Source organism: Benincasa hispida, chromosome 12 (assembly GCF_027475165.1).
Source record: "Benincasa hispida cultivar pf3 chromosome 12, pf3_genome.v1.1, whole genome shotgun sequence".
Classification (NCBI taxonomy): domain Eukaryota; kingdom Viridiplantae; phylum Streptophyta; class Magnoliopsida; order Cucurbitales; family Cucurbitaceae; genus Benincasa; species Benincasa hispida.
In genome coordinates, this window is record NC_143489.1 from 27,914,721 (window position 1) to 27,925,663 (window position 10,943).

The 10,943-nt window shown below is 35.3% G+C and overlaps 2 protein-coding genes across 17 annotated transcripts; one reads left to right on the forward strand and one right to left on the reverse strand.

Annotated features, from left to right (window-relative positions):
* On the forward strand, positions 1-618 carry LOC120067468 (uncharacterized). Its single transcript, XM_039019028.2, has one exon. The coding sequence runs from the start codon at positions 58-60 to the stop codon at positions 472-474; it is 417 nt and encodes a 138-aa protein (XP_038874956.2). The 5' UTR covers positions 1-57; the 3' UTR covers positions 475-618.
* A 2,148-nt stretch (positions 619-2,766) lies between these two features.
* Positions 2,767-7,643, reverse strand: LOC120067959 (uncharacterized). 16 transcript variants are annotated; one of them, XM_090307686.1, is made up of 7 exons: positions 7,093-7,547; positions 6,576-6,724; positions 5,610-5,759; positions 4,974-5,534; positions 4,729-4,802; positions 3,201-4,117; positions 2,767-3,101 (listed from the first exon to the last, which is right to left on the reverse strand). In XM_090307686.1, exons 1-6 carry the CDS (start codon positions 7,194-7,196, stop codon positions 3,209-3,211), a joined length of 1,947 nt encoding a protein of 648 aa, XP_090163812.1. In that variant the 5' UTR covers positions 7,197-7,547; the 3' UTR covers positions 2,767-3,101; positions 3,201-3,208. The 16 variants fall into 16 exon arrangements, with proteins under 16 accessions (XP_090163812.1, XP_090163810.1, XP_090163811.1 ...); XM_090307684.1 differs by having other exon boundaries at positions 2,767-3,082; positions 3,209-4,117; positions 4,965-5,534; positions 7,093-7,509; XM_090307685.1 differs by having other exon boundaries at positions 3,209-4,117; positions 4,965-5,534; positions 7,093-7,509.
* Positions 7,644-10,943: the final 3,300 nt, after the last annotated feature.

A 10,943-nucleotide genomic window follows, 5' to 3' on the forward strand; every position in this document is an offset into this window, starting at 1 on the left:
CCCTATTAAAAAACATCTATTCTTTATCCTCTCTCGTATCCAATTTTCCCTATTGAAATGGATATCATTGTTGCTACCCGATCAGCTCAAAGCTTGAGGAGGCTATGGAGAAGAAGAAGATACCAAAGGTTGGGAAGTGACAGTACTGGCCCCACAAGATCAAGGAGCTTTCGGGTCGGTTGGATGAGACGACGAGTAGCTCCGAAACTTCGGTTGAAAATGTCGTCGCCATTGAAAGTTCTAGCGAAGATTCACGACGCTTATGTCGACATGATGATGAGGTTTGCCAACAGTGTGGGGAATATGTATGCCATTGGAGCCTTTGGAAATAGGAAGAGGATACCAAAACCACAAAATCAAGTTCCTCTTGTTTCTTGTAGTGGGGAGCAAGTTGATGCTAAGTTGGTCTTGGAAATTTATAACAAACTTGCTGCTTCCAAGAACAACTCCACTACTGCTGCTGCTAATTTTTGAAACTATATAATATATCCTAATTTAAACTTATGATGTATAGTTTTGATTGAAATAAGGTTGTTTTTTGGGGTTTTGGTTTTTGATGTCTTGCTTTTAACATAGACCCACAAGAAGAAAAGGGATTTGCTAGAAGCTTTTATATATACTAAAAGATGATTCTCTTGGGAATGAAATGCAAGTCAATTATAAGTTCAATTTTTATGATACCCTTTTAATTCTATTGAAGATCAAGGAGAATTCTTTGTTTTATATCACTACAAAAATTCCTCTCTCCCCATGGCTGAAAGCGTAGAAAAAAGTCCAAAAACTGTCGGAAATTTTTTTTGGTTGTTCGGAGAAATGCCGGCGCACAAATGTTAAAGCATCTGGAAAAATGTTTTGTCTACCATGTTGCAATTAGGGATGTCCAATTTTCTCATAGGAATGAATCCCCCGAATAGGGTGATGATTCCCCGATTAGACGGGAAACAAAGGAAGGAATGCAAGAAAAAATTCCCCTTAGAACTAAATAGAGACAGGGGCGGGTAATGTCCCCATCCCCACCCTATTTAGGCTAAAATTTGATTAGTTATTTTAGACCAAAATTTGAGTCATTTCTTTTTTTTTTCAAATTGTCACGTAAAACTAACCATAATAAACAATTTAGTGATAGTGTTAATTATTTAATTAAAATTTATTCACATTAGTGATTTAAATTACTTTGTTTTTTAAAGAAAAAACAATTAATGAGGAAAATTTTCCCACATGGAACTTGATCTCTACGAATTGCCTGAGGCAATCTCCGCCCCAATCCCATGGAAAATTTCAGAGATGAAGAATGAAATGGAGAGCGGGGATGAAAAATGGCATCCCAGCCCTGTGGACATCTCTATTTGTAAATTGCCATTGGTCTAAGCACACTTCATATGTAGAGAAATTGCAACTAAATTATTTTAGTTGTTTGGTATACATTATATTTACAAACTCTTTCGAAAACGAAATATCCAAATCATCATTTTACCTACTTATTTACAAATTAAAAAAAAAAAAGAAAAAGGAAAAAAATCACTTGAGTTGAAGTTATAAACTAAGTCTAAAATTTAGTCTCTAAACTAAAAATATTTAATAATTTCTTGAGCTTTTATATTTGTGTTTATTTGATTCTTGAACCTTGAATAATTTCTAATAAATGTTTAAATTTTCAATTTGTGTCCAATAGGTCTTCGAACTTTTAAGTATGTCTAATAGGTCAAATATTTTCTTATAAATTTACTAGACATAAAATTCAAAATTTAGAATCTACTAAACATATAGTTCAATTTCATATCTAATATACGTGTTAATTTTACAATCAAATATATTAGAAACCCTACAGCTTCAAATTAAAATCAAATATATTAGAGATCCTACCGCCTCAATTTTAAAAGTTAAGGATATATTAAACATTTTTAAAGTTAAAAAACATATTAGATATAAAACTAAGTTTAGAGACCTATGAAACATTTTTAAAAAATTAAAAAAACCGTTTAAACACAAACTTAACTCATGAACTAAAATTTTAATTTAACTAGAAAGCTTATTGCACCTATCGCCTGTGGGGCCTATGTTCGGATTCGTCAGGATTCGCCAAAATGAAATAGGTATGGGAAGAATTAAAAATAATTAGCTTTTAATATTCTTTTTTTAAGACAGTGATTCGACTGTAAAAATTAATTACTATTATTTGGAGAATGGATATCTTGGCTTGTTGACTAGGATCTCATGCCATTCTACTCACCATTTTGCCACAAATATGAGGTCCTTTTCACTAACCCAGTTTGCCTTTCTGCTCCTCTTGTCATTTTGCACTTTGTGTTAGCATACTTCAGCCAAGCATAGTTCATCTAGTGCCAGTAAACACAGGCCCGTCCCCACCCACTTAAACTAGATGCATTTTTGTACTGCTTTTTTTAGTACAATAATTGCGAAAATGAGAGATCGGACCTCAAAGAAAGTAAGCTAAGCTCACTTTGGCATAGGTTGGTGATACTGGTCAAACATATGGACACATGTGCTGACCATATTTTTTGGGTGACACACACACAAGTCCTTTAAGATGAGATCTCTCCAAATCTCAACAATGATGGTGACATTGTGCTCCAATGACAAGTATTGTCCCTTTTTTCACATTTCTAATCAGCCATGAGATTTTGTATTTGTTGGCTGCATTTCTATCATTTGGGTAGCAGCAATATCAATCTTCTTCTTCCCTGTGTTTTCTTGGGCTATCCAGTGCCAAGCACTGGTTTAGAGCGCTCCTATAGTTGATATAGATTTCAGAAGAAATGGTTAATATTATGAGTACTGATTCATCTGAAGTAGATCACAGAAAAGAAAAGCTGGACAATACACTACATGATAAACTTATGAACATTGCTAAACATGTAAAGTTTCTAATGCTAGCTTTCTGCATTTATCTAGTCCTGTACAGTTTAAAGGATTCGCTTCCAACAGAATTCTCAACTCTGTATATCTTCCCCTTGTATAATATAACTCCCAGTCCCCGACTTATAATTGTAGTTTAGTTGCTTCCTATCTGATTCTTGTCCACATATCCGGAGAGTACATCAGCAACATGAGTCTCATGATTCTGTAAGCACCAAAAAAAGCTATCCATTATGCTATATTTGTTTGCAAGGCAGCCAGAACATGAGAGAAGTAAAAACATATAGCACAGAATTTAAGAAAACAAGCATTTAAATATTTACTTATTTACTTATCGAGTGTTTTCAACTGGAAAGTTCTCTGCATTGTCACCGATAAAACTGTCTGGACCGCTTCTGTTTCCGAGTACAGTGTTCCTCAGCCATTCACTGTATTTATCAACATCGCTCAGATTTAAGTCACTAACGAAATTGTATGGATCATCTTCTAATACATCTAAGAGATGTGCATATTCTGCTAATAGTTGGTTTCCTTGACTTTCAGAAGCTGCAGGAAGTTCCTGTCCCCCCTCAACAACATTGTCCAAGTTGATCGAATCAGGTAATGCTATGTCCCTTGACATCAACTGAATCTCTTTTGATGTACCACTATATTCCAATGCTTCTTGGTTTTCAATTTTGAAAGCAGTCAAATCTAGCTGCTGAATTACACCATCAAGAAGATTGTTTGGGAATTGAGTTTCATCAAGTATGTGAGAAGAAGCCACCTCTGGAGTCATTTCAGAAACATATGAGAAGTTCAACTCAGATGTTTGAACACCCCCTCCTCCTATGGGAGCAGACTTCTCACAATTGTCAGTGCGGAAAGCACTACCTTCCTTCTGAAATGTTTGAATATTATCAGGGCATAATCCAACTTCCTTATTGATGTTATATGAAACTGAATCGTAGTTTGAGCCGACATGCTGAAAACTGTGGTTAAGCATTCTCAGATCACGATTCACAAAGTTGCTAACAGGCAGTCTAGGACTATGCAGACTTTTAGGCGCGATAAGTTGGAATCTTTCACCCCCCAAAACAGAGGTCAAGCCTACGTTTGAAAATCTGCTTGTCTCATGGTGCTGCTGCAGCAGTGGGGGAAGTTGAGTACCGACTGAGAAATTGGATTTGGATCCCTCCCTTCTGTTAGTTAATTTATTCTCTCTCCTCCTTTTGATGCATTCTACTTGAGCTTTGTATTTCTGATAGGATGATAGTACATTGTTAGAAGAAATCGCATACTATAAGAAATTATTTAAGGAATACATAAGATAGGCTTTAACAAATCACAAATCATTATTGTAGTCAAACAAGGAAAGCCCGAGTAGATCTTCTACAATGTTTTTGCTAAGAAGAAAAAACTTCTAATTTGACGGAAAAAAAAATATAAGGGTATAAAACAACATAGAAAACAACTATAAGCAACAATAAAGCAATGGCATATGATTATTTAAACAAGCTGGGTTCAGATCACTTCTTTGTTGGACTCGGGAGGAGAAGGATGAGTTTCAGGATACCAAAACTGGGGTTCAGATTCAAATACCTAAACTCCAAATTCTATTCTATGCAGGCAAGGAAATAGTAGAAACTTCAAGCAAAATGAACAACCGTGTCTGCAATGCTAGCTGAAACAGTGACTGGATCAAATTCCTCATTGATTCATAACTAATTACTGGTTGGTGATGAAAAATGAAATATCATCAAAGAAAAAAAAAAGAAATTCATAACTAATTACTAAAAATTGAAAAGTACATAATATGCAAATAGTAAACAAACTTTTTGTCTTTTGGGACGAGGCAAATAGTAAGAATACCTGCAGGTGGTTTGCAACTTGGCGCAAGGTCAAACATGGTTCGTTCATCATCTTCAGTATAAGTTTTGGGCGAGCTTCAAGATCAGAGGGAACATAATAAGGATAATTAGACATGCATTATTTGAATTCAACCGTAAACGGACTTGCTAAAAAATGGTAAGCACTAAGCAATATTAATGACTTCAGAAAAAAATGAAAAAAAAAAAAAAGAAATCTTCTGAGAAAGGTGAAATTACATTTATCACCTAGCTTGTTAAGGGCATCTGTGAACTTCCGACGTCGTTCCGCATTCCAGACGACACGTGATCTGCTATCACTGGCAATATAATATTCCTTCCTTCTTTCATGATCCGCATCAATTCTAGGAAATCCAAACTTGGTAGGTTCTAAGTAATATTTAACTCTCTTTTCCCTGCTTATTCCTTCTATGTCATCATTTAATCTCTTTCCTCCAAAATAAGACCCAACCAGGCTATCATGCGATATAATTTGCTTACTATTCTCCGTTTCTTTAGAGTTCATAGGTTCATAATTAAGGCAACAATTATTATTATAACTAACTGCAGCGGCAGACCGAGACAAAACAACAGTGTCCGCAATTTGGATACCTACAGATTCTTTTCTAGGTTTGGCTTTTCCTATGCAATTTTCTTTATAGGTTTGTTTGGTTATGTTTCTGTTCCGTCGATACACATGTTGCCACACATATTTGAGATCATCCTTGGAAATAGGTTTCTGAAGAAAATAGCATGCTCCTTCTGCCAATGCTTTCGTGGCCACGCTCAAGTTCATGCCCGAGGACATAACTGCCAGGCAACAAAGAGCTTGAGAATAATGAAAACACAAAATTGTATGAGATAACTACGCAAAAATGAGCTTACAAATGACGGCAATATTCATCTTAAGGAGCACGTGCAAAAATGAAAAACTGTCCATATCAGGCATGCTAACGTTAGCCATGACAAGGTCAAACCGGTCACCTTTTTCCTGAATCATTGATAGTGCAATAGATGCTAGTTGAGTGGTGGTAACTGAAGAATTGTAAAAGGAGAGAAAAAATCAGTTAGAAAATTTTCATGTCATATGATTGAGTTTTCATCTTTCTAAATATAACTAACCCAAACTGTTTCAGAAAATTGCTCAAATGGATCGGATAATAATTCTAAATAAAGAGGATATGCACATCGAGGTCATGGAAAAGGAAAAACAAAAGATTAAAGCTAAATGGATATATTACTGCAATTAGACCTATAAATCAATGAAAAACAAAACAATTATACTTCAAGGAAAAGAATAAAAGCAGACCAGAAGCACACAGAATTGGTCTTGTTACAAACTTAAACTAGGAAATCATTCAGATCTTGTACTTCTATTCTCTGCAGTCTGAATTCAACAATGATTCAGAAAAAGAAAGAAATTGAACAAAAGAAATTGCACTCTATCATTAAGAAAAATATCCTTATATGGAAACGTAGTATAAAGTAAAAGCATCAGGCGGAACTTCCATTAAAACCATGCAGCTAAGATAAATTATATTCTCGTTACAGAGAGGAATTGAAAGAAAGAAGAATTAAGAAATTAAGTTAAATTCTTTCCATCTCCCTACTTTTTCAGTTTGAGTAGTTGTAGATCCATCACAACAATAATCCATGACAATTTTCTTTAAACTCCTTCAAAAATCTGCCACTAAAATGCACTGGATTTCTTTCAGGATTGCACATGCACATTACAACAAGTTTACAGATACAAAGAGAAGCATAACATTAGCATTAGACTGTTGCTTAACACATTAAATTAGTCGGCAGGGTGGTGAAGGAGATTAATGGAAATACTGTAATGAACTGTACCATTGTAAGACTGTTGCTCAAGCAATGAAGCCAAGTGCTTGAGAGAGAAGGGGTCATGATCCACCAGCAAAATATGGAGATTTTTGGCAAAGCTAGGGAGAGAATCAGTGACCCAATGACCCATTTCCTCCATTACCCACAGAGATAGTCTGAAAAGTGGAGGTTAGACTTCTAGATGTGAGAGAGACTGAAAGAACCCCAAAAAGAGAAGAGACAAAGCTAAAAGCTAAAAGCTCAACATGCACAAACACAGAGAGAGAGTGAGAAGGAGAGTCTCATTGACGGTGCTTATTGAAACGGGGCTTCATCAAGGCTAAACAAAGAAGGAAGCTGGCAGTTGTTCAATGGGTGAGAGACACTGAGCTGAAAGAATCCTAGTCTAAATTCAAATTTATATCCAAAGTTCAAGTAATTTCACAAAATCGGGAACTTCCATAAGAAACAAACAATCAATTAAAAAAGAAGAAACAACAATTATAAATGGAAAAGCATTAAATTAAAGGAAGTATGATCTTACATTTGGGAGCTTCCAAAAGGGACTTGAACAAGGAGGCAAAAGGGGAGGTTGAATAGGCAACACATTGCACTAACAGGAGCAAAACCTTCACAGGGGACATTCATCAAACACGTAGAGGGCAATGACAAAATGGGGTTTGTGGGGATGGGTTTCAATGGCGAATGCTTTGTAGGTACACGAATCTGAGGCAAAATGACACAGAGAGACACTAGGTTTGTGGGTGGGGGAATACAGAATACAGATTTTTCCCATTTTTGGATGGATAAAGTTGAACAAGCCCCGAGTTTTCTTGATGATATCCATGAATGTAAGAGGACAGAGCAAGGGAAGGAGGAAGAGGGTACCCCCACGCCCCCACTGCCACTGGGTCTGCCCTTCAACCCTTCGTTTTCTGGTTCTTCTCTCTCTAATCTCCATTTCTATGAGGCGCTACATGCACTGGTGCACTGAATTGCGCTTTTGAGCTTTGACTTTTCTCTCTCTTATCTCATATTTCTTCGTCTTTGTCTAAAGTTTTGGCCCTTTTAGGGAGCACGCTTATCTTTTATCCAACTAGTGATTGTCTATCTCTATTTGAAAGGCCAAATTTCAACGTTAATGTACTTTTTGTTTTTTGTTTTTTGTTTTTTTTTTTTAAATAACAATCGCAAAACTAAATAACTCAATTGACATTTATTCTTAAAAAAAATGGCATGAGTGTGTAGGAATCACATGATGTACTTCGAATACCCTTAAGTCTAATTATATTCAAAAATAAAATATTACAAAACTAAAGTAGTTTTAAAATAAAATTGAAGTTTGTGCATGAAAAAAATTTAAATATCATCTCTAATTTTAGTTCTTTTATTCTTAAATGTCTAATTTTAATAAATATTTTGAATAAATTTTAAATTTAGTGTCTACATAGGGTTTATTGGTGAGAACTCTTATTATTTATTATTATTTTCACTATAAAATTTGAAAACATATTGTCATATTATATTTCTTTACATGAAAATCATTGTTATTATTTAGTCAATTTCGATAAAAATTAACTTTAAGAGACTAAATTTAAGATTACATGTACATTGACTAAAATTAGATATTTGAAATTATAGGGATTAAAATTAAACGAACCTCAAAGTATAGGTGCCAAAAAGAGGTTCGAAAATTCTTGATTTGATTGGGTATGAAAGTCAAATCATGGATTTAACATAAAAGTATATGCAATTTTAATATATTTATCAAGTTTTAAATATTTTTTTTTTAAAAAAAATAATTGTAACAAGTTTTGATAAGTTAAAAGGTTAATATCTTTATTATGTTCTTATGTCTAAGTTTTGATGTTAAAATTTTTTAATTTGTTTTTCTTAGGTGCTTTGGAGTCAATGTAACAAAGACTACTTTTCAAGGTTATGATGATCTGAAGTATACAAGAGTCTATCATTGTAAGGGGGGTTAAATCGAACTTGAAGAAGGATAGAATGAACCTCTTATTCACAATATTGTCACTTTAGAGTTCATATATTTGTAGAGTCCATATGTCTATGTTGTTGGGATTGATGTCCTAAATCTCTTGTATTCTCGTAGTTTGTAAACATTGTACAAATAAATTATTGTTAATAAAATAATTGTTATTTTATGAGCATACATTCAATCCAATAAACTAAGATCCTAGATTATTTTATATAATTTAAATAAGTATGTAGAGGCATATGGATGGATCTTGTTTAAATAATAACCTAAACGGTCTGTAGTAGATGAATAAGACTGGGTACCTTATCCTGGTGACACTACAGATACAACCTGCTTTATAGATGTTATAAGTGTTGTAAAGTGCTATAAATGATTTGATCCTGATCATTCATGTAGAGATATGTGAGCGGGAGTGTCCTATACAAAGAGTTTGTATAAGACCAAACCACAAAATGGTTGGTCTCACTATATAACACCATTAATAATAGAGACTTACATTTCACCAGGATGACCATAGGTGACATGACCTGAATCCTAAGTGAGCTATGAACTCCTATTCATGAAGGGCGTCCTTTGATTTGTATAGGTGAGATTGGCTAGATTGCCAACTCAATAAGCCTATCATTTTGGGGATTCGTCTGATTGGGGAGTTGGGAACACTACTACACAAGACAGAAATCACTCTTTCCCTAATATCAGAGTAAGTAGATAAATTGCTCCTTTAAGGGATGATTTCGGAGCTTGAATAATATGGTCACACTCTCTCCTGGCCCGAGAGGGACTTGGTCATAGTTGGACTATGACTTATTATTCATTAGAGGAATTAGTAGTACTTAAGGAGTTAGATGTAACTATAGGGACAAAATGGTAATTTTGGTCCAGCTGTTGTAATACCCGCAACTCACCCTCCTCTTTTTCATGATGTCTATGGTTTAAGTAGGCAAGAGGTTGAGTTAAATGTTTAAGTTATATTGGGTTTGTGCGTTTGAGGTAAAGGATAACCAGAAAAGGGAAAAATGTTTAAGTATGGGAACTTAACTCTCGGTTACTTACTAATCTAGCCTTACAAAGAGAAATTTTGGCTAAGTGTTGGTTGTGCTGAAGGGTGTTTGAGCATCGAGTGAGCGCCAGGCAAGCATCGAGTAAATGCTGTCGAGCGTCGAGTATAAGTAAACGAGAAGGGGTTGAACATCGAGTAGAACTGTTGAGTGTTGAGTATAAGTGAGCGAGGAAGGAGGCGAGCGTCAAGGGTAAGCGAGGAAGGATCGCGTGTCGAGTTTGAGCGTTGAGTATTTGACAAAGAGTTGGGGAAACTTCCATCGAGTAAGGACCTTCTTCCATCGAGTTTTCCCAGCGAGAATTAAGTTGCTCGAAACGCTCAATTTTAGACTTTTCTTTTGATCACCTGGATAGATGGCTTAATCTCGACCCTTAATCTCCACTGATGAGTGAGGTGGCTTAAGGAGATGTCAAGCAAAGAACTGGATGGTAGTATAAAAAGGAGGAGAACTTCTAGGGCTCGTTTTGTGGTGATTTGCTCGAGCAAATTGGATGAACTTAGTACCATTGAAAAGCTATACGAGTCTAGTTTTTGAATCGAGCCTTTGAAAGGGAGATCTCATCAGAAAGAAGGTCGGAGAAGGAAGGAAAAGTTGAAGGTTCATTTTTTTCGGGCATTCAAGGCATTCGATGAAGAAATGTAAATCTAGACCGAACCACATGAAATTTCAAGCTGAAAATTTAAGATAATATTGTTATCACCCTTATGAGTAAGTTCGTGGAAGGAACTTTTACAAGTTAAGGCCTGGAGTTTGAGTTACATATTTTAGAAACTAAACTTAGAAAGTATTGAACAAGTAGGCAGCTTCGCGGCCTAGGGCCATTGGGAAATATTTAAAGCTCTAGATCAAATCCCGAAGAGTTTTATGCTGAAACTTTGAGGTAACATCGTTAACACGATTCTGAGCATGTTTGTAGAAGGAATTTTCTTAAAATGAGTTATGGATTTTGAGCTATTGACATTAGAAATTGAATCTGGAATTTGTTGGGCGAACAGGCAACTACTTACTAAACGTGGGTTTGGCACCACAAAGACCCTACTAAGTGTTGGGTGTGGGCGTCGGAAAGGAGGCGACCCACTGAAATTTAAGCCCTTTTAAATTCGATTAGGTACCCAACGCCCTAAGGTAAGTTAAGAAGATTTGAAAGCGAATTGTATAAATGTGAGCTTAATTCTGAAAGCGAGTCTAAAAAGGGAAACCATGACTAACAACTAAAGTGATTTGATGTGTTCACAGGGTTGACCTTAGTAGGAGAAGCTCATCAATCTTAAAGAGATTTCCCAAAGGTTGTGAGTGACTCTAACACTTACAAACGTTTCTGAATGATTTAACAAG